This window comes from Mustela nivalis (genome assembly GCF_964662115.1).
Source record: "Mustela nivalis genome assembly, chromosome: 13".
In the NCBI taxonomy this organism is placed as follows: Eukaryota; Metazoa; Chordata; class Mammalia; order Carnivora; family Mustelidae; genus Mustela; species Mustela nivalis.
In genome coordinates, this window is record NC_139032.1 from 82,034,953 (window position 1) to 82,059,935 (window position 24,983).

A 24,983-nucleotide genomic window follows, 5' to 3' on the forward strand; every position below is an offset into this window, starting at 1 on the left:
ATCTGCTATTCTTAGTTCCCAAATTTTACTGAGTTGCAAGTTGATGTGAGGCCACCAGCTTACATTAAAGGCAATAACCCACAAATTGTCACTGCATCACATATGATGTTAAAGGATGTCACTGCAATCCTCTTTTATGAAGACCCACTCAAGGAGAAAACCCACTTGACCTCTACACCAAAACAACTATGATTCTTATAATCAACTATTCCTATGTCTGTTCTTATGCCACTGTGAAGGGATATTTCACAAGCTTTTTGAGTCAGATCCTAGAGAACTGAGATTTGAATTTGTGACTCAGTCTCAGCATACATTACAGCTAAGTTATTGAACTGTATTTTTAGCTTTATTCCTGGATTCATTTTTTCTGCCTCATTTTAAACTCATACTATTTCATCATACTTGAAGCGCCCCTTTTATAAACAAGACACAACATAAATAGTATGTTGTTTTATATGTTTACAGATTAGTTATTATTTTCCTACACTGTGCACTTATTACTACCTGCCTTATCATTTATTCATTTGTATATTTGTTGTCTGTCTCCAATCCTTTCCACACTAGAATGCAGGCTCTAGGAGGCCAAGGGGTTTGTTTTATTCACTACTGTATCCTTAGAATCTAGGATAATGTTTACATCTATGTTAATAATCCTTATAAAATGGAATGATCATGAAAACAGACCAATTCTATCTTGTGCTATACTGTTACATAACAGAACTTTTCTTAAATTAAAATTGATCTTTGACATTTCTATATCTGTCTGTAAGAGAGCAAGTATACTAAAAATTCCAGGATTTAGGGACTTTCTACAAACCTATAAACAACCATGATTGGCTGGTTTAATCTGGGACTGCATTTCCTATAGAAATACTCTGAAATACAGTAAAAGCACCAAATGCATGAAGATAATAATTAAATTTATTTACGACCAGAAAAGTCTGCAAACAGCAAAATATTCAATGAATAGTAAAATGTCTAAACAAATAATAGTATATCCATATCACATTAATCATACAGCCATTAAAAATTATTTGTGAAGATTCTAATAATATGAGAAAACACTGATGTCACAGTAAATGAAAAAAAAAAAATCAGAGGATAAATTATATACACTGTCAGCTCAACCTAAACAAACATCCTATATGTAAATATTAATGATCTGCCCCATGGTTTTTGTCTTTACTTTTCTCTGCATTTCCCAAATTCTATATAATCAATACATATTATTTCATAACCAAAAAAAATTTTTATAATCTAGAGGTGACAAAAATCTTCAAATCATTATCATTAAAATCTTTAAAAATTCTGTTATTTTCGAAAAGTAAGCACCTTATTTACAACAGAAGATAACAAAACCCTGCTAAATAAAAGCAATACTGTACCTTCACTGCTACATGAAGTTTTGCTGTTTTCTTGGATGGTCCTGAGGCTTCGTATGTTGTACCGTCCACATCTACAGACATTGTGAAGACTGGGGCGTGGACAGGGCCAGACTGAGACAAGAGCTTATACTGAAGCCCAGGCCTGATCTGATTTAGTCTCATTAGTGCGTTCATAAGGTCTATTGCTTTACTATCCAGAACTGTTTAAAACAAAACAAAAATAAGGTAAGAAATTAAACCATTTTGATTTTAATCTTTGCATCTGTAGATTCTAAGTGACCACTACAAATTCACCAGGCTTTAAAAAACAAGAATTTGAAAACACATACATAAATTATTTTCACTTCATAAGTAATTGTAAAATCACGTTAATTATACTAACATTTCATTGTACAAGGTGATATGAACTACTATAGCATCAATTTTCGTTTGTCAATACTAATATATCTGAAGCAATGAAGCCTGAAAAGAAAATAAAGTTATCTAATCATCAATCTCTCAGGTAAGATATACTCTTAAAACTCCAATTCAAATCAAATTTGTCACTTTGTAATTTTTATCTTTCTATCTGAGACTACAGATCTTTTCACTTCTCTAAGAAGAAAGGTTTTATGTACTTTTCCGTAAGTTTCGTTTCATCTTCTTATTGGGATCTTTATCATCCCCTAATCCATCTTCAAATGGCCTCTTCAGAGCTGAAGACCCAGCACCTAAAAAAATTATGAGAGATTATCAGTCAAAACAATGTGTGTACTTACTCTGCCAAATGTAGCTAATATGTTCAGGAAGGAAAATCTTAGGAATAAACAAACACCACAGTATTTTCACTGATAAATTACCACATATATAATTTTATAATAGCAAAAATTCTTTTTTTTTAAAAAGATTTTATTTATTTATTTGAGAGAGATTTATTGAGAGAGATCACAAGCAGGCAGAGAGGCAGGCAGAGAGAGAGGAGGAAGCAGGCTCCCTGCTGAGCAGAGAGCCTGATGCAGGGCTCGATCCCAGGACTCGGAGTTCATGACCTGAGCCGAAGGCAGCGGCTTAACCCACTGAGCTGCCCAGATAATAGCAAAAATTCTTAAATGAAATCTCTATGAAATAATTTAATACTATCCCTTTATATCAGTATTTATTTTCCTATTTATTCACATGTACTGATAAACATTTGCACAAATATCTTTGGATTTTTTACACCTGTATATGCATGAACAGGAAAAAATCTAGAAAGATATATATCAAAATGTTAAAGGCAGTTATCTCGGGGAAAGGACTTATTTTTATTTATGTCTTTTCAGATATGTCTGTAATTTATTATTTGTATAAATTTTTAAGTCCACATATTAACATCTTATTCTTTGGGGACTCTAATTCTCATACTACAAACCATCCTTTTGTCTGCCTACTCAAATCCTACTCAAGATTTTATTTACATAATCAAAGTAATGTGGTACTGGCACAAAAATAAACACACAGATCAATGGAACAAAATTGAAAGAAAACCCAGAAATAAACCTACACCTATATGCTCAATTAATCTTCAACAAAGCAGGAAAGAATACAGAATGGGAAAAGGACAGTTTCTTCAACAAATCGTGTTGGGAAAACCGACACCAGAAAAAAGAAACTGGACCACTTTTTTACACGATACATAAAAACAAAATTCAAAATGGATTAAAGACATAAATGTGAGACCTTAAACCATAAAACCCTAGAAGAGAACACAGACAATAACCTCTTTGACACTGGCCACAGCAACTTTCTCCTAGATATGTCTTCTGAGACAAGGGAAACAAAAACAAAAATGAACTATTGGGATTACATTAAAATAAAAAGCTTCTGCACAGCAAAAGAAACAACAAAACTAAAAGGCAACCTATGGAATGGGAGAAGATATTTGCAAATGACCTATCCAATAAAGGGTTAGTATTGAAAATATATAAAGAATTAACACAATTCAACACTCCAAAACCAAACAATCCAATTTAAAAATGGACAGGGCTGCCTGATTGGTTCAGTCCGTGGAGAATGTGACTCAATCTCAGAGCTGTGAGTTCAAGCGCCACAGTGGGTGTAGAGATTACTCTTAAAAAATAAAAAAACAGGGGCACCTGGGTGGCTCGGTGGGTTAAAGCCTCTGCCTTCGGCTCAGGTCATGATCTGAGGGTTCTGGGATCGAGCCCTACATAGGGCTCTCGCAGAGAGCCTGCTTCTTCCCTTCTCTCTCTGCCTGCCTATCTGCCTACTTGTGATCTCTGTCAAATAAATAAATAAAATCTTTAAAAATAAATAAATAAATAAATAAAAATTAAAAAAACAAAAAAACAAAAACCAACAGTGGACAGAAGACATTTCTCCAAAGAACACATACAGATGGCTAACAAACACATGAAAAGATGCTCAATAGCACCAGTCACTGGGGAAATGCAAATCAAAGCTACGATGAGCTACCACCATACAGTATGGCTAAAATAAAAAAACACAAGAAACAACAAGTGTTGGTGAGGATGTGGAGAAAAAGGAACCCTCTGCACCACTGGTGGGAATGCAAACTCATGCAGCCACCACGGAAAACAGTATGGAGGTTCTTCAAAAAGTTATAAATATAAAACTACTCTCTGATCCAGCAATCATGCTACCAGGTTACCCAAAGAATACAAAAACACTAATTCAAAGGGATAGAAGCACCCTGATGTTTACAGCAGCCTGATTCACAACAGCTAAAAGACATGGAAGCAACCCAAGTGTCCACCAACAGATAAATGGGTAAAGATGTGGTGTGTGTGTGTGTGTGTGTGTGAAGATAAACATACAGTATATATCTCATTCTTTATTTTATATACACACACACCCTGGAATATTATTCAGTCATTAAAAAAAAGAATGAAATCTTGTCATTTGCAATGACACGGGTAGAGCTAGAAAGTATAATGCTAAGCGCGATAAGTCAGTCAGAAAAAGCAAACACCATGTGATTTCATTCACACATGGAATTTAAGAAACAAAACAAATGAGCAAAGGGGGAAAAGGAGAGAGAGAGAGAGAGAGATTAAGAAACAGACTATTAATTATAGAGAACAAAGTGATGGTTAACAGAGGGAGGTGGGGTGAGGGTTGAGTAAACGGATGAAGGGGACTAAGGAGTGCACTTGCCATGACAAGTACCAGGTAATGTATAGAACTGCTGAATCATTATATTTTATACCTAAAATATAACACTGTAAATTAACTAACTAGAATTAAAATAAAAACTTCAAAAAAAAAGATTTTATTTACAGTCCATCTTCAACTTTCCTCTCATCTCAACCTTTTAAAACAATTTCTAAGTTATCAGAAAGTGTCAAAAAAAAAAGAAAGAAAGTATAGAACAGTGTGACATGCAGTCTTGTGCCATTGCCTACGTCAAATACAGAGATTGTATTTCCACTACACTTGGTGAACATCAAAGATACTTGCTCCTTCTCTTTTATTTTATAAACTAACATGAGGACTTATAAATGATATAATGGGTGTGGAAAAGAAAACTAACTGAACTCATTACCAATTTCTTGAACAAAGCAGCTAGCTGATCACACTGTCAGGCATAAGGGAGGAAACTGGCTGCCGAAGTTCAAAACAATCAAGGAAAAGCTCATCAGTATGTGTAAGGACTTTAAAGAACTCTGTGTCTTCAACTTAAAAGGTCGTTGCTGGATTTTTCCAAAAGGTAAGTTATACTCAAGAGATTCATTCCACAAGATTTCCAGATACTTCTAGTGAAACTCTGTAATTATACTGAGATTAACTATATATTCTCTGATCATCAAGATTTACTGTCCCTTGTGGTAAACACTGACCCAGCATTTGCTTGAGTCAATACTTATCACTCAGGGTCAATCAATCTTGATGTTCTCCTCAATAAGAACAATATTTGCTTGTAACTGCTTAGTATCATATTTCACTTGTGTTACATAAAACTGTGAGCATGCCAGTCTCCCAGAATGGAGTTCTTATGAGATAAAAGTTAAAAAAGGAATGATGTCTATTCGATCACTCTTACTCATTAAGCTACATTAAAAGCGGCTTCCTGATTGCCTGGAAATCACAAACTGGCTTAAACACACAGATCTATTCTCTAAATCCTGCAGCTACATAAAGAGAGTTCCACAGATTAATAAGCTTCATTCTACCATCCCAGCCCCAGGGTTGTAAAACCTGGTGTTAATCATAATAGTAATGTGAGCAAAAAAATAGGCTTGCTTTACAAAAAGCCAAGAAGTGTTCAGTCTCTATAATGTCTAGAAATGAGAAGTGATCATTTGAGAGGCAACAGTTTAGAAAAATAGTATGTACGGGTAAGCCCGGTGGTGGATATTAAGGAGGGCATATATTGCATGGAGCATTGGATATGGTGCATAAACAATGCATTTTGGAACACTGGAAAAAAAAATTAAAGTAAATTAAAAAAAAAAAAAAAGAAAGAAAAATAATATATGAACTTACCATATGCCTGGCACTGTGCTTAATACCTTAACTGTAAATGTCGTCACTTAAATGGATTAACTTATTTAATCCTCACAAGGACCTATGAAGCCCATGCTTTAATCATAATTTCATTCTTATATTCATTCAACAATAAATATTAATTGAGCATTTCCTTTCTTTTTTCCTTTTTAAAGAAGGGGGGGGGGCGCAGAGAGAATCTTAAGCAAGTTCCACTCCCAGCGCAGAGCCTGACAAGGGGGCTTGATCTCATGACCCGGACCTCATGACCTGAGTCGAAATTGAGAGTCAGATACTGAACTGACTAAGCCACTTAGATGCCCCTAACTGAGGACAATTTTAGGTGCTGGACATGTAACAGAACAAAACAATGTCTCCTGGAGTTTAGGCACAGAGGTGGAAACTAACTCCATGTCATACGATGGACAGCAAATGGGAGAAAAATATGAGACTTGATGGGGTGGAGGTGTTGCTATTTTGTACGTGGTGCTCATCACTGATACGGTGACCCTCTGATGAAGACCTATTGAAAATAACAGTAAGCCATTCAGCAATTTGGGGAAGAACCCCAGGCAAAGAAAACAGCAAATACAAAGGTGTTAAGATAGGAACATACTGAAAAATACCATAAAGGACTGAGTGGTTGGAGTAGCCTAAAAAAGAAGGGGACGATTACAGAAGACAAGGAGGGGCAGTAACGATCAACCTAGCTACCACCAATTCACTAAAGGAACTTTTACAAAATACTTAAGTTCCACTTACCAGTATGAGAAGTAAGTAAATTCAAAAAGCCTTCCTGGGAGGCGCCTGGGTGGCTCAGTGGGTTAAAGCCTCTGCCTTCAGCTCAGGTCATGATCTCAGGGTCCTGGGATCGAGCCCCACATAGGGCTCTCTGCACAGGGGGGAGCCTGCTTCCTCCTCTCTCTCTGCCTGCCTCTCTGCCTACTTGTGATCTTTCAAATGAATAAATCTTTAAAAAAAAAAAAAAAAAAGCCTTCCTGGGAAAAACAAAAAAGAAATTCCTACAAAATGTAGAAGAAAAAAAAGCTCTACTCCTGGACACTAAAGAACTGTGCAGTCAAGATCTGCAAGATAAAGGAAACTGGGCTCTAGAGGCCGTATTTCCCCTAGGTGCATTCTCCAAATCCAGAAGAAGCCACTAATAGGAACTGGACCAAGTAACTTTCAGCAGGCACTCAGGACACAGGGGTCAAAAACTGAAGTTCACCAAGCAAAGAAGGCCCGCTGAATCCCCCACACTGGGGACTGGGCCTCTGCAATATCATACACTAGAAGTAAATAAAATAGAAAATAGTCTGCATCACACATGGACTCAAGCCCATCTTAATCCCTAATTTCATTCAAATGATCCAGGATCACCAATTCCACTAGCCATCACCCAGAAACAAATGTAAATCCTCCAAAATATCGTTATTCTAGCTTTTAAATTCTCTACAACTGCTCATTTAAAGTCTTCAGCACTCACAATAACTAAGTAAATGAGAAGACAAGATAATGTGATCAAAAATCAAGGGACAGAGCAGACAACAGAAACAGACCCAAAAGGGACCGAAATGATTGAGTTCTCAAAAACGCACTTTATGAAGAAGAATGATTAGGGGCACCTGGGTGGCTCAGTCATTAAGCATCTGTCTTTGGCTTAGGTAAATGATCCCAGGGTCCTGAGATCAAGCCCCTCATTGGGCTCCCTGCTCGGCATGAAGCCTGCTTCTCCCTCTCCCTCTGCTGCACGCTCTAATAAATAAGTAAAATCTTTTAAAAAAAAGAGAGAGAGAGAAATATCAAAGGACAGAAATCATAAAAAGTATGTTCTCAGGTGGCAGAATAAGCAAGTACACAAAAAGAGATAACTTGAAAATCCTCATTTGTCTGGAAATGAAACGATGGCATCTAAATGGCTCATGTGTCAAAGAGCTGATAACAAGGGAAAACAAAAAATAGTTTTAACTAAGAATGAAAATACTCATGTTGGGACGCTTGAGTGGCTCAGTTGGTTAAGCAGCTGCCTTCAGCTCAGGTCATGATCCCAGCGTCCTGGGATCGAGTCCCACATCGGGCTCCTTGCTCAGCAGGAAGCCTGCTTCTCCCTCTGAATCTGCCTGCCATTCTGTCTGCCTGTGCTTGCTCTCTACCCCCCATCTCTCTCTGATAAATAAATAAAATCTTAAAAAAAAAAAAAAAAGAAAAAAGAAAATACTCATGTCAAAGGAGTGTAGGGGCATGTGGATGGCTCAGTCAGTGGGGCATCTGCCCTTGGCTCAGGTCATAATCTTGGGGTCCTGGGATGGAGCCCCACATCAGGATCCATGCTCAGTAGGGAGTCCGCTTCTCCTTCTCCCTCTGTGCTCCCTCTTGCCCTCACTCTCTTTAAATAATAAATAATATTATAATAAATTATAAATATATAATAAATTATATATTATAATAAACATAATAATTATTATATCGTATTATATAATAATTATAATGAATTATAAATATAATTTATTTTAATAATATTATAATAAATAAATAATCTTTTTTTTAAATGAGTGTAACACGGGGTGCCTGGGTGGCTCCATCAGTTAAGCATCCAACTTTTGGTTTCAGCTCAGGTCAACATCTCATTCTTGAGATCAAGCCCTCCATCTGCTCTGCGCTCAGTCTGCTTCAGATTCTCTCCCCCTCTTCCTTTGCCCCTCCCCCTACATTCTAAAATAAATCTTAAAAAAAAAAAAAAAGAGTGTAATGCACATAAATCTGGACTTATAATGGAAAATTTATGGCCTTAGTAGTACATATAATGAAAGACCAAGAGATTAATAATGTATTCAGCTATCTCAAAAAGCTAGAGAAAACAAAACAAAACAAACAAACAAACAAAAAACAAAGAAGGTAGTGAGGAAAATCAAAGGATAAGAGCACAGATGAATGAAATAGAATTTAAGCATATACCAGAAGATAACCAACAAAGCCAAAGCTGATTTTTTAAAAAGATTTATTTATCTATTTTAGAGAGAGTATACGAGTGCAAGCAGAGGGAGGGGCGGAAGGAGGGGTGGACAGAGGGAGAGGGAGAGAATCTCAAGCAGAAACCCTGCTGAGCACAGAGACTGACTGGGGCTTGATCTCACAACCTCGAGATCACGACCTGAGCCCAAACCAGGAGTCAGATGCTCAACCAAATGAGCTACCCAGGCATCCCCAAAGTTGATTTTTTTTTTTTTTAAGATAAAACTGATAAACCTCTAGTGAGTGTGATCAGGAAAGAGAGGAGGTATAAAATGTACACAAGAGCACATCACTAAAGATACTGCAGACAATAAAAAAAAATAAAATCATATAAACTATATTATAAACTTTAAATTTGGGTAGAATGGACAAATTCCTAGAAAAACAAAATTTACCAAAATTCTGTGAAGAAGGTAACAGCCCTTTCCTTATTAAGGAAACTAGATGCATAATTTAAAACCTACCCACAGGGGTGCATGGGTGGCTCAGTGGGTTAAAGCCTCTGCCTTTGGCTCAGGTCATGATCCCAGGGTCCTGGGATCAAACCCATCATCGGGCTCTCTGCTCAGTGGGGAGCCTGCTTCCCTCTCTCTCTCTCTGCCTGCCTCTCTGCCTATTTGTGATCTCTGTCTGTCAAATAAATACAATCTTTTAAAAAAATAAAAATAAAACCTTCTCACAAATGATAAATTCTAAACATTTAAGGAATAAATAACATAGATTTTCAACAAATTCCTCCAAGGAATAGAAAAAGAATGGACACTTTCCAGTTCACTTTATAGGCCAGCATAATCTTAGAGCCAAAACTTGACAAAACATTACAACAAAGGAAAACTGCTGGCCAATCTAAGAAACAAAAATTATGTTTTTGTGAACTGTTCACAAAAATCTACAAGAGATCGTTTGTAGCAGCTTTATTTGTAACAGCCCAAAACTGGATGCAAACAAGATGTCCAAAACAGGTGTGTGGTTAAACGAACTCTGGCTCATCCATGTCATAGAATACTACTGAAGAATAAAAAGGAATTAACTAATACACACAATAACCTGGATGGACTACAAGGAAATTAGGCTGGGGCTGGGGTGGGGGTGGGCATGCAGCACTCTCAAAAGATCACATGTGGTATAACTTCATTTATATAAAATCTTTGAAATAACAAAATCATAGAGATTGAGAAAAATGCATGGTCTCCAGGGCTTGGGGACAGGTGAAGGAGAGGAGTTGAGTGTGGCTACAAGGAAGCAAAATGAGAAAGATCAGGGTGGTAGTGAAATAGTTCTGCATCTTGACTGTGACGCTTATTACACAAATCTACACATGTGATAAAAATGCATAAAATATATCAGTATCAATTTCTTGGTTTTGATAGTGTACTCTAGTCACATAAGATATAACCTGGGAAAAACTGGGTGACGGGAACATGGTGACCTCTCTGTACCGTCTGCAAACTCCTGTGAATCTGTAATTATTTCCAGATAAAATGTTAAGAAGGGGGAAAAAAAAAAAAAGACCTACAGCTTTGCTGAGAACAGACAACAAGGGCAAGGGCAGAAGATGGAAGACCAGATAGGAAAGATAATTGCAATAATTCGGAAAGAGATGATGACGAGCAGTGAAGGAGCTAAAGAAACAGCTGAATTCTGGACATATTTTGAAAATAGGAAAATAGAAAGGATTTGCCACTGATCTGGACAGAGTGAAAAAGAGGATTCAAGGGGGAAGGTGTCTGACCTAAGCACACAGTTTCTAATGAATGGGACAGGGATAATTATGGAAAGAGCAGATCAGAGGCAGGGTTAAGGACAGGAATTTTGATTTTAGACACCTATGAGATATCTCTTGGACATCCATGTGGAGATACTGCAGAGGCCTCTGGATATCTGGGTCTACAGTCAGAGGCTGGTGGCTACGGCTGGTAGTAGAGATACATATATATTTCATGACAAGGGACTAGATGAGGTCACCTGAAAATCAGGTGTAAATAAAGATAAATACTCTGAGGACTGCACTCTGCGACACTCAAATATTCAGAAATCAGGAAGATGGGGGAAAGCCAACAAAGCTGAGGAAATGGTTCTGTGGCTAAAAACAAACAAACAAACAAACAAAACCAAGAGAAAATAATGACCTAGAAGTCAAATGAGTAGTAGTATTTCATGTCAGAAAAAGGGTATGACAATGTTAAATGCTGCTGAGGATATAGGGCACCAGGAATTTTCACACACTGCTGGTCAAGGGATAAAATAAATAAATATATATATATATATATATATATATATATATATATATATATATATATATACTATTTATTAAACCATATGCTAGCCTATAGTAAATCCTGGATATACACCCCAAGAGGCACATATAAAAAAGCTCAAAGCAATATTGCAGGTGGATGCCATTTCCTCAGCTTTGTTGGCTTTCCCCCATCTTCCTGATTTTCAGGACTGTATTTTTCCTCCAACAATGTTCAACATCCTGGTCCAGGCAAAGAGTTAGATTTCCCCAGAGTCAGAACTGTGCCAGGAAGAGAAGATCGAGAAAGTGAACGCATGTGCTAGGAAGTCATCTTAATGATGGACCATGGAATATAAGCAGAGAAGGGACAGAAGAGGGAACACAAGGAAGTTGAGAAACTATGAAAAGGTAACAGAATCAGCAGGAAGGCTCGAGAACTGGAGTAAGGGTTCTAGAGAGAATGATGATGACAAGAGGCAGTTAGAAGTGGTATTTTTAAAAATAAGATTATGGAGAGGGTAGAGTTACTGAGGACAGGTCTAGGGTATGTCCACAGTATGAGTAACTGAGGTAGGATAGAAGACAACATATTTGTCGAAGAGGAAATCAGGGAACTAAGAAGTCAAAATTTTAGGAAAAAAAATCATTTGAGTGCATAGTGAAATCACCAAGAATTACAAGAATAAAGTTTAAATGCCAATGTTAGGAAGCGAGATACTAAAAACATGAAGATATAAGGAACAATGCCATAAAGTTTGGAGGCAATGGACATGGTCCCCTCCTCCTATAGCTAAGGCAAGAGTGGTCAGTGACTTGCCCAGCTCATGGCTTTCAGTAGTTGATACTGCTTGAATACAAACACTGACAGTCTGGTTCTATTTTAAGCTATAAACTGACAGATCAGCAGTTTCCTAACTTTTGAAAAAGACCTTTAAAGTTAAAACAAAACAACAACAAAAAAAAAACCTAAGCCACGCAACAGTAGATATATTTTTACTATCTAATGAATGAAAAAACACAAAACCAAAAGAGCTATTATGAACTCAATGATTCAAACAAAATTTTCTACACCAATCACAAGAATCTCTAAAAATATTTGAAAATTTTACTCAATCACAGACAGTGCTTAATGTCACATGGCTATGTGTATCATTTTCAAAAAAATCTTTGCCCCCTCCATCCCCGCCCCCCACCACGCCAAAAAAAAAAAAATCTTTGCTGCTGTGTGAGCACCCTCTGGAAGAAAGTAGCTTTTATTCCACAAATACTTACTGAGCATAGGTTTTTAAGCTACATAGTAGCATCTGGAGAATTCATTACCCCTGAGAAGTTTACAGCATTAGACAGTGATTCTCAAATTCTTAATCTCAGGATCATTTTATCCTCTTAAAAAATTACTGAACACTCGAAGAGTTTTGTTTTTTGGGTAATATCTATCAATATTTAGCACATTCAAAATTAAAACAATTTCAACATAGGATTACACAAAAAAGCATTCCATTCGCCAGAGTGATGATGCTATCACACGTCACATGCAGCCTCTAGAAACTTGTGCACACTCATGAGACAAAGAATGGAAAAGACAAAAAAAAAAGAGGAAGAAGACTTAGTATTATCAAGAAACAGTTTTGGTTTTGTGGACTCCCTGGAAAGTATTTTAACTTACAACCCACCAGAATTCTGTTGCCTAAATAGATAGAGTAAGCCACTGCACTACTTTTGTCATATAAAAATTATTAGAATAATATCTACTATGGGAGATGGGCTGAGTCCCAGGTAAAGAGTAACTTGTGTTAAACATCCCACTTTCTAACAAGAATAAGGGAAGGGTAAGGGGACGTGTATTGTGCACAATGAGGTGAGTAAGTGATTCACGTCTCAGTATCTACTGTAGTCCAGGCACTGAGTTGGGCATTTTAATGTGACATCAGCCAATGAAGTGGGGGTAATATCCCCAGAGAGAGATGAACCCATTGCTCAAGGCCTAAACCTAGTAAGTAGTAGAGCTTTGATTGGAACCAACCAAGGTCATACAGACCCCAAGGCCTATGATACTCTGTTGAAACTGCGAGTTCAGACAGACTAGGTCAAATGGAATAGTCCTGAATTTTCCAGTATAATTTTCTCCTCTTCTAGATCTTTCTCTTTCTTAGTTACATAACACTTTCAAGCATGACAAAGATCTAACTGGTCAGGGACCATGATAACATCTTCTCTCGGCTTATGGCTCATCTTTTCCCCTTCAACCAACATAAACTGGAGAGACCTGAATCTGGGCAACATAGCTAAGTGAGTTTGTCACTACTAAGAATAAATTGTATTAAGCTGTTAGATGGGAGAAAAGCTCTTAGATGTTAGATGGGAGAAAAGCAAAGAAAGTCCGCAAGAAAAGCAATACACGACTTGGATTAACAATAAAGTTCCCTCCACTCTAACAACAGATGCAGTCCATGACCATTTCCACCACTGCCCACACCCACTCCCAATAAAACACTCACCTTCTTTATCAGTAACTGACCAGGAATATTTCTGAAAAGGCTTACTAGATGGAAGGGGGTCCATCTCCAGCACTTTATAAATCTGGCCAAAGGCTGATAGTCTGAGTGCATGCTAAAGACAAAAGATTATATTTATTCAAATTTCAGTGGCCATTCATAAAGTCTTTAGTACACATAACTAAAAAGACACTCATTAAATGTTATCCTTATGATGACAAAAGCCCTAATAACAGCCAAGAAAAAAGTGTTTAAATGATTCAGAAAATAAAATTATGATCTCTCACTCTAACAGATCACTGTGACATGCCCCATCTTCTACCTGTGCACTGTGGGTAATATCTTCCTTTTGCTGGACGGTCATATAGCTGAGAGCATCTGTTGGGTCTCGCTCACAAGGATCATGTAGACCAGGACCCCCTTTGGCAAAGGCAAAAGAAAGACACAAGCACCACTTAGAACTGAGTTTAGAATTCCATAACTAACACAAAAGAGAAAAAAGAATGGTGAGAAAAAGAAAAAAAAAAACTGAGGAACTAGGTTAAAAGTCTGCTCAATTAAATGGAATAAAAAGGACACTCATTTTCAATATGTTAACACTTAAATGTCCTTATTTTACTGGAAATCACTTGCATATCTAAGGACAAAATTGGGTCTTACTCTGAGAATTTAGAAACAGCATGATGAACCATCCCAGATCTTTAAAGGGATTATGTATGTAAAATAAGACCAAATTTAATTTTTCAAAATTAAACACCAGACCGCAAACAGAATGAACTTCAAACACTTTAACCAAACATCTATATTGTCAAATTCAGAGCTCTAGGTAAAGCAAATTCATAGCAGACACAATATCTTATTAGTACCTTTTATGTTAGTACATATAAAACATAAATTACAGTTATTGAAGGAGTTTTATAGCACTTTTCTTACATTCAAACACTCTAGTTACTAACATTCCAAGCAAAACACCACCTACACATCATTTTCCTGTGCAGAGGACAAATTTAGCACATATTTAAAAAAAATAAACTAAAATGAAATGTTTCTGATTCTTCTGCCTCCAGAGTTTGAAACCCTTACCAGGAAGTAGTATTCCAGATGCCAAACACTCCATTACTCGTCTCAAGGCCTCCCCAGCGCCCAAAGGTCTATTACAAGTACCTATAGACTTTTCACATATAAGCTCTAGTGGCTAGAAGATATTAAATTACAAATTAGTACATGCACCAAGTGTTAAAAGGATTCCAGTTAAATGTGAGCTGACATTTCTATCTACAATGGAGGCCAACAAAGGTGAAAGTCAATTTAATATCTAAGGCCCAGTTAAACTTCTCCTGCTTGATTATCAACTTTCATTCCAGCCACAGTTTTTAAATCAATCATTTTTGAGATAACATATTCAGAGGACATTTTGTTACCAAAACTTTGTTTCTGGTTAACCTAAAAGGATCAATTAAGAAACTGTGATCACTTAGTTAATTTAACAAATATTTAACAAGCTTTCATCTAAGTTAGTAATAGCTAATAACTAATCAATGTTCAAACCCAACCCACCTATCTCCTACTTAACCTAGGAAGCACTCAAACCACCTACAACTTCACTTCAGACAGCCTGCCCCAAGTACTATTAGAATAAACAAAAGACCAAATGTCTATAGCTAATAAACTAAAAACTCATGTTCTATACCAAATAATGGCTAGATTAATCTAAAATGACCCTTTATAGCTTTGTTTTATAACATTCTTCACTGTGGTCTTGACTGGGCCAAGCATAATAATTTCCAAATGAAATAAGTTTTGCAATATATAAACTACATCCACAATTGTATTAAGTGTACTATTTGCCCAACTCTACTTACTAAAACAAACTTATATTTAAGGGTCTATACTCAAAGAGAAAGAAAAAGAGATATGGGAGCCATATCCTGGCATATCAGGTAATTTTTATTTTAAATGGAAGTAGCCCTGAAAGAGAAATGTGCCAGTCAAGGAGGCTTTCACGGGCAGTAGGTGAATAGTAATCAGCCATCAGTACAGAGTCACTTCTAACAGGTATAGAACCTTTTGGTCAATATGAATATAATGAGGTAGAAGAGACAGGTTATAAGTGTAAAAAAAGTATATTAAAAAGATGTACTTATTTTTCTAGAGAAAAGATAATGCACACCTAACTCAGAATGCAGCCGTTCTACAGTAACATGTAATTTCTACATGTAATTTCCTCTAACTACGGCTACAGAATTTGCTTTTAACCATAAGTACTTACCCATCCTTTTAATGGTGCCCATGTGGGAACTCTGTTGCACAAATCACGCAGAATGCGGAGGACAATTACACATGATTTTAATCCGTTTGCCCTTGCCTAAAACAAACAAAATGATTCCAATATCCCTGTTGAAAAACCAATCTTCTGGTTTTTAAGTACACGGATCATGGATACGTTCTTTAAAGTGAATACTAATCAGCCACTCAGTCATCAGTTGTCAAGCAAACCAAAAAATTAAGTTATTAAAAGCAGAAGAACTGTAGTCTAGAAAGGCAGATTTTAAAGTAAAGGAAGCATATTACGAAAGAGCTTTTCTAGCCTCATGGCAATCCCATTCTGGGCAACCATCTATCTTATCTTTTCTTATCCCTATTTGTATTTTATAAGTCATCATTTGAAATTCAGAGTACTAAGCCAAAAAAGATTATATGATAATTAAACATCATTAACTGTAGTAGAAGCTATACTCTGCACCTTACCTAAATTAACTCATTTACTCCTACAATAAAGCTACCAGGTAGAAAGCACCCCATTTTATACATTACGTGCACAGAAACCATTATTAAGCGGCAGGTGTTCTAAATGAAACCTGCACAAGGCTACAATAACAATAAAATAATAACAAAAAGCCAACCTGAAACCATTTGGCATGTCGAAGAGACGCCAAGGCGTTCAGGCATTTCTGCCTGTCCAATAAGTCCGGAGGATCTTTCATCGCAACCTTTTCTAATAGGAAAATGGAATAAAGAAAGACAGATACAATTTGACCAAGGGGTTCCTGTCAAATTACCAAACAGTAAAAATAAAAAGAAGAGCAGCATCTGAGTGAACTAATAAGACTCCCAGAAGATTTCATGATTTAACTTTGTTTTGTTGCTTTCTTCTTAAATTACGTGCACAATGATTCCTTAAGTAAACAGTCATCAGAGCCGTTCTGTGCACAAGTAGGGCAGGAGCACGAAAGCATTCATTCAGTAAACAAATACATAACCACTGCTACATAGAATCTGGGATCTTATTAAGCATGTGTATAACATTACAGAGGCACAAAATAGGTACATAGCACTTTTGCCTTTGGCGGGGCACAAAGAGCACAAATCTGGGACCAGGAGCAATAACGACTTTCCTTTACAGAGGAATTGCTGGTCAGGTTCTTCAGAGAAACTGGGCACTTTCATGTAAATAACTTGAGACTTACTAAGAATATACTGAATATAATTTTTTTACAACTAAATAAACTCATACTTTGCTCCACTGATGAGAACTCTTCAAATGTCACCTTAAATTCTCTCATTATTTCTTTCCTAAAACAAAATTGTTACAACTACAAAAATGAAGTACATTGGAATATTTCAAGTTTTATCTACCTTTAAAAAAAAAAAAAAAAGAAAAGGCAACAAAGAATACTATCTAATTACAGTTATCTGACTTGCCTTAACATTTTAAAGTTGGATTAGATGGCCCAGAGCAGTAAAAGAATTCAAACATGTGATTAATGATAAATATCCCCATCTGAGAAGATGTCACAGGAAACTAAATCCAAGTATGGATCATCAAATTTATATCTCCTCTAAACTCCTAGGCTTTTAAGCAAAATTGGTACAATTATTTATAATGTATAACATACAAATATTTCCTAAGGGATAATTCTTTGTCTAATCCATTTAAGTCAGATTCGCCATTTCCTTGTAAGAACTCTTAGATGCAGGAGAGCCCATCCAACACTTCTTCCTAGTATAATCCTAACAGTCACAGAAGGAAGGGAGTATGTTTGTGTGGGCCAAGTGATACACTGCAAATATTTTTAAATGGGATACAAGACCACTGACACTTTTTGGATTCCTCATATTCTAATTGACAGAATTCTATTAACTGAAACCAAAGGCATAATGCCCAACAGAAAACAGATCAATGAAAGAACAAACCGTGGCTCTCTCCCCTGGCTGCAATGTTCTAAAGGCTGAAGTGCTACACACTTATTTTCTGACCAGGTGAGCTCTACAGCAGATACTTGCATTGCTTCACATTCTAACCTCTGCCCACAAGTTCATGACACAGGATCTCATTTCACTGCCCCATTTTACTCATAAAACGTGAACCCTCAAAACAAACAAACAAACAAACAAAAAACCTATTAATGTAATTTATAAACATAGATATATTATGAACATGTAGCCATATCCTATGGGTATTTACTTCACAGAGGATCTAGTTCCCGGATTTGCTTAACTCTGTTTCTAATAACGTAAAACATACAATTAACTCATTTTAATAGAACTATGGTCAATACAAGCATCTGTGTAAAGCTCATGTACCAGATAAAACAAACTCCTATAAATGATTAGAATCTCCTAAAAGTTAGATATGACAAAGGTTGACTGACTGCTAAGTAATGTAATCTCAAGAAAAAACATGGAATGTACTTATTTTTTGAGACTTTAAACTTCAAGTTAAAAGTAAGGCAAGATAAGTTTTATTCAGTCATCTTAGCAGGAGTGTTAGAAAAGGGGGCAATGGAAGACAGGAGTGAGTCAGAGGAAATTTGCATAGGAAAAGACAAGGCAAACCAAAGGTCTTTTCGACCTTTCTGGTATTTTTGTCCAGTGGTCACAGCTTGCAAATAATGCCCACTGCAACACAGATATTTTTAAAGGGGGACAACAGTAAAAATATTTAGGTAACTTCTTTCATTCCCAAGGTCAGATTTTCATCACAAACTCTTATTAAAAAAAAAAAATAGGTATCATCTTGTTACAGACAGTCAACATTTGGAGGCAATAGATTCTGCTAAAAAGAGATGAAAGGCACAGGCAGTGAACAGAAGGCTTGCCCTGGACTCCCTTTACATCACTACCAGAATGGCCATGTTTCTTCATGCTCTCGTAGTCAAAAAGTCCAAAGATCCAGAATGTTTCAATATTCATGAGGTGAGAAACAGCAGAAGAAATATAATAACTCATCTCATTTTATCTTCAAAGTTACTTATTTTAAAACAATATAAATTCATATGGCACTGCAGTGCTTGCTTGCAAGCCCTGCTTGCCTATTTGCTTTATGTAAAAATAATAGTTTTATGGGGCATTTGGTGGAAAAACAATGCTGCTTTTCATAGTAAAATCTCAAGCTTAACATTCTGTGTGAACTTTAACAAAGGTGTTTCAATTTTGTGGAGAAGCAAAACTTTTCTGAATTTGGAGTCTTCAAATTAAAAACAATGAAACTGTGAGCCATTTCATTTTCCTACAGTGTCCAGTAAAACAGATGAGAAACAGCTGAGGGGAGGGGCTTGAGAAGTGACAAAAATGCCAAAAGCAAAGAAAAACAGCTTCTAAAAATTTATTGCTCAGGAACCTGGTATCAGGGCATGAAGGCACATGAAACATTCTGAACAATGGAAGCACTGGAACACAAGTCTACTATGCCTAACTTTGCTTATTTGATTAGAGGTTAGATCAGTGACCAGAAATCCACCTGAAATATACGGTACTGCAGGAAATGTTGGTCAGTTTCTCTCAATCCCTTTACCTGCAAGCTAGCTCTCTGTTAACAAACTGCTAGTCTAGAGATGGGGTAGGGAAAAGCCAGAACATGACTGTGTTAAATGAAAGTTATTTGTGAGGAACCGGGATTCTCCAAAGGTAAAATAGTTGAGCTGGGTTATCATAATGGCCTCCTTGACAATCTGGACGTAGCTGAGCCACTGAATTCATGCTGACAGAATTTTCTAGTAAGCCTGAAGATATCCTGGCAGCCCTTTCTCTCAATTCCTTTGAGGCACCAAGCCACTGTCCATGCAAAACATTAGGCCACAATAACGCAGACAGGTAAATGCAGCACTTAGGTAGAACAGAGAGCACTGTTTTCCTAATTTATGGTAGAAACACCACTCGATATGACTTTTCTTCAATGCTTCAGCAGGCAGCCAGCCACTGGAAAGATAATGGCTAAAGATTTGCATTGGATAGTGTGGGTCTAGCAGCTGGGGAAGATAGGAAAATAAAGCCTACAGCATCGTTATAATCCCAGTTGTGATCTCTGGACTGTGAGAACTTCCATTTAGCAGAACTCATGCTAGTGAATGGCCAAGACACACCAGAAGTTCATACTGGCACCAGTATGTGAAACGGGACTTTTGAGCAGATTCTCTGTGAACCCCTAAAAATCTACCTCAGTACTTAGGACAGAGGTTCATCTTAGCCTAAGCCATAAGACTTGTTGTAGGTTCCCTATCCACCTGGTTTCGAATTGCATTGTAAATATAATAGCTAACTTACCACCCTCATAGCAAACATACTTCTTAAAATCACAAGCACTGAAAGAAGCTGAGACCCTGTGAGGCTGAGAATAATTATATCAGCTAAGAGGCTCCTCCACTCGTCCTAGAGAGAAATGGGGGCAGACAGCACATTGGACTTCAGAGTGGGAGGAGCTCGGTAAAACCTGAGATGTTCTTCATTTATCAAGCAAGGCAGATAGCCACCTCATAGGGCTGCTGTGAAGGTTAAATCATGTATAAGAAAATGCTTCTAACATAATAAGTTATAAAATACTTTAACACAGCTAAATCCTCAATATACATTGCTTGAGTATCAAGATGCCCATTGTTAAAGCTTCTTACACACCACACAGTCCTATTTAATCAGGTAATGTGCTGGCTACAAAAATTCATTTAACAGATTTTTTTTTTTTTTGCAGGGGTGCAGCACACCCACAGTGTATTAGGTACCATTCTAGGCCCTAGGGATAAAGGACGTGGGTAGGGAAAAACATACCCACCTCTTGATGAATCATAAAGTATATAACAAATTAGCTCATTATTAGCACTGCAGCAAATACAGTATACTGATTCTAATACTACATTTCAGTGGATGTTGAAGAATTTATCTGTGTTTAGGTTCAGTGCCTCAGATCTATCAAGCACTCATTATTCTCGTTATGAAGTGAAGGCAGTTTTAATACATGACTTTGCACTGGGAGTCTTTTTAGTATAAGCTGAGTAAATGTAACTATCACTACCACTATTAATTGAGCAAATTAGGTATAGTACAGGTCACATTATATAAATTCTGTCATTTGACCTCAAACACCTTTCTAAAGTATTTCTTATCCACGGTTTAAAATGAAGAAACCTGTCAAGATCACACAGCATGAGTACCTAATGGAGTTAAGAATCGAACTCCTAACTGCCAGGCGCTAAGTGCTTCTTCTCCTATCCCTTCTTTTTTTTTTTTTTTTTTTTTTTAAAGATTTTATTTATTTATTTGACAGGCAAAGATCACAAGGAGGTAGAGAGGCAGGCAGAGAGAGAGAGAGAGAGGGAAGCAGGCTCCCTGCTGAGCAGAGAACCCGATGCGGGACTCGATCCCAGGACCCTGAGATCATGACCTGAGCTGAAGGCAGCGGCTTAACCCTCTGAGCCACCCAGGCGCCCCAATTAATCTCCTATCCCTTCTTTAGCAGGAAGCATATAGTGATGGGGAACGGGTATTCTACAGGGCCTTGAAGTAAAGGGTTGGAATATGGCAAGACGACTGACAGCACGGGAGGGATTTTACCTGTGAAAGAGTAAGCAATACTAAAGAGATTCACTATATACTCTGGCCACTGAAAATTTAAGTAGCAGTCTGAATGACTAGTTAGACCTACTTCTGCAGAGACAACCCTTAGGGGTTAAGTTTGATGTTCTCTGCTGCCCCAGTCCTCTGGTTCTCCCTGCTTGCAACCACGCTTTTTCCCCTTTTTTAGATTTTACCCAAATATGCACCAAGTGAAGAGAGGGAAGAGAAAGATGTAAGTGTATATGTATTGTGAAAAGTTGGTTTGTTTTGCGGGGAGGGGAGCTATTGTGGTTCAATAGGAAAGTGTCTCCTCAAAGAGAGTTACAATGCATATTTTTTAAATACTGAGAAAGAAAGGGAGTGGAGATTTTGAAAAGAGGGATATCTCCCAGTCTTAGAAATTCCTGGAACCCAAATGAATCCCGTACTTTCACCCATGCAGCTGAAAATAACCGATCAAAGTGAGAGGAATTGTCCAGTAGGAAGAAACAAGTCTTACAGAATCACAAGCCTAGGTCTCAAATGCTCAGTCACGCTGGATCATAAAAGTTGCTCAGGAATACACAAAAATGGCAGTGCAGATCAAAAAGCATTTTGAAAAAGCCCAGGTTAGACAAAATGCACAGATTGTAAAAGATAACAGTGACTCAACAGGGCTGGGAGGTTACAGCTCAAAAAAGGGGTCTTGGGATCCTTGAGTAATACAAACACCTTGAACAGAGAGTATTTTACAGTAACTAGTCTTCTAGTAAGAGTGCAGTGCAGTCTCTGTTTCCAACTTCTATGAGCAGAAATTAAAGTTACAGAGGCAACAGACCAAGCTTAAGGATATCACAGAAAACTATTACCTAATCCCACATAAGCATACAAAACCACAGGAAAAAAGAAGCCTGATGTCCTCTCACTATTTTCAAAGAAATAACAGAAGAGATGCCTACAGCTACAAACAGATGTAGAATTAGTCTAGTCTTTGGTGATTTCAGTCTTTTTCTCATCTCTCTATACTCAAATAATTGTTAATAATTCCCATATTTGTAACTAGTCTAGGAAGTTGCTGACTTTACACTAAAGAGAGAGTCAAGTAGAACACAGCTTATCAGAATTAACAGAATTATCTTGACACTTCAGAAATTATTTTATAGTTCTGTAGTTAATGGTGAACTATAAAGCTGTTAAAAAAATTAAGCTGCTTAGGATTGGTTCTTCAGAGGTATTAGAGATATGATACACAGCCAAAAAAAAAAAAAAAAAAAAAAACCCATACTGGCATTAGCCCAATTACAGATGGATGCTCTTTAACTTTAAAATTTGACTCATAATGTGTCTACTTTGTATCTGTTGGGTATGGTAGAGCTAATTTTAGTTATTCCAAAAAACTTTTCTGTAAAGGAGTGTATCACTTTTACTTTAAAAGATTCTATGAGACACGTCTGCCAAACTCTAAATTTCTCAATCTTAACATTACTAATATGTCTCTTACTACACCTTTATCATCAATTTGACATAAATGAAGAAACTGGCCAATATTTCTTACTGCACTGGTATTTCAGGTAGGGGAGTGAGCAATGGGGCTTGCTGAATGTCTAGTGATGAAAAAACAGCAACAGGGAGTCCCCACTGGCCCAGATAAGCCACACTGCCTCTAAATTGTCATGACAGAGAAGGGCCAGTTGGTCAAAGGTCTGACACAGGACAAATATCATGTGGCAAGTGTTTCTAGGGATAGGACTGAGAGGCAGAAACAAGCTAACTTAACAGGATAAAAACACCAGATAAAGAAGTTCAGCTCCATCATTCTTTCTCAAAGCTGAATACAGATTTTTCACTCTACTTTTATGAGGATGACACTGCCAAACAAGAATTCTTTTTAACTTCAGAAGTAAGTTAGTTTAAAGCATAATTCCCATATATATAATATACAAAATGTTAACAGGATCACAAACCTCCTAGAAAAAAATTTACTGAAGATTAATTTTTAGAAAACAATCCCCTAATTATATCTGTTACATTATAAAACATATTTATACATGGGCAATTAGGTAAAGCATAAATCTTACAAAGTTGTAATAGTTATTAGAAGTCAAGAGCAAGGTACAAATGAGTAACTTGAAACAACGAGTGAGCAAATATGAAAACAGTATTCTTCTGGACCACATTTAATCCTAAAATCAGACCTAAAAGCCAAACTACGCAGAATAAGTCAGCTGATACCAATAACAGCGTAATAACAGACAAAGATTAAAATAGAACACCATAATAGTATAAAAATTAAAGCAGAGTTAAGACCAACATGATAATCAACAGGTTTCTGAATTAACATATATTTTAAATGTATACATTTTTGCAAAATATGGCAATCATGTAGAAATAAAGCTTTTTAAAATACTATGAGTGGTAAAAAACGAATGAAGACAGAACCATTTCTTAAATCCATTAAGTACACTTAACACAGCATTCAAGAGAGGTCTTATGCGAACAAAACAAAAATATATACATGTGTACCTCCATCCTTCTTCTCCAATTCGTCCCTAATTAGAGGGGAAGTAAGTATCACCTTCAAAGTTAGCGTGGGCTCTTTTGTATTCCGAATTATAATAGAAGCCTCATCTACACATTGTTCCACTTGGTATTTCTCTTCTGTGAGTTTCTGAAAGTCACCAAGATTTCAAAAACAACCAGTTAATTATTTTAAAATCTCAAAAAATGAATGACTGCCGCTTAGTTTTCAAATGTTATTAACTATTAATAATACTAGGCTGAAAGAGTAAAGTCCTTAACTAGTTTAGTTTAAGGATAACATTTCTCTCTCCTCCCAACTTACCAGAACAAATCTTTCTCCACACTTCAAAATGCAACCATAATGTCAACTCTCTATACAATTATTAAACAATCTTTAAAACCATTCTTTCTAATATTTGAAAGTAAAATACCAACAGCATCATTATGTGATAATGGGTGAAATTCTGTTCTTAAAATTCTTACCGAGAGCTACTGTAGAATAATTAATTGCTGAGAATACTCTCAAATTCCTTTTTGACCAGACTATCTCAAAAGGAACTCCTACTTGTTAAGGACTTCCAAATATAAGATTAATAGGTTTTTACATAAGATTATGTAGATTTTTAAAGAGCATCAAGTAAGAAAGAATGAGAAAGGATTTCAAAAATTAGTATAAACAAGTAACTTCCTTTCTCAAAGGAAAGGTAGATCTCAGAGATCACTCCAGTGAGACCTATCATCATGGGACAAGTCACCTGACCTCCACAAGGAAACATACAGTACTTCTTTAAGCATATAATTACACATATATAATTTAAGGGCCTTCCACAAAATAATCGCCAATTAGAATCACATATTAAGCTATATTTAATATTATTATACATTGAATATTTAGTTTAGTAAGTCACACAGATCTTTCTTGGTGGTGAAATCTATATCTATTACCTGACATAGAATGGAAACACTACTAGGTCTTTGCATATCAGTGTGCATTAAAAGAACTCAATGCCCTTTTCATAAAAATAGCATTTTACCATTAAA

General features: G+C 36.6%; 1 protein-coding gene across 5 annotated transcripts in view; it reads right to left on the minus strand.

Annotated features, from left to right (window-relative positions):
- The window catches only part of STRBP (spermatid perinuclear RNA binding protein), a 138,001-nt gene that overhangs the window by 33,903 nt on the left and 79,115 nt on the right, over positions 1-24,983 (minus strand). For all 5 annotated transcript variants that reach the window (XR_014301973.1, XR_014301974.1, XM_082695500.1 and 2 more), the window contains 8 exons: positions 23,946-24,090; positions 16,520-16,611; positions 15,886-15,981; positions 14,700-14,811; positions 13,939-14,036; positions 13,620-13,731; positions 2,003-2,095; positions 1,386-1,585 (listed from right to left, as the gene is read on the minus strand). Coding sequence is in view for 3 of the 5 variants with exons in the window: in XM_082695500.1 (XP_082551626.1) it covers positions 1,386-1,585; positions 2,003-2,095; positions 13,620-13,731; positions 13,939-14,036; positions 14,700-14,811; positions 15,886-15,981; positions 16,520-16,611; positions 23,946-24,090 (948 nt within the window). In the remaining 2 variants the exon portion in view is untranslated. The remainder of the gene's footprint in view (positions 1-1,385; positions 1,586-2,002; positions 2,096-13,619; positions 13,732-13,938; positions 14,037-14,699; positions 14,812-15,885; positions 15,982-16,519; positions 16,612-23,945; positions 24,091-24,983) is intronic.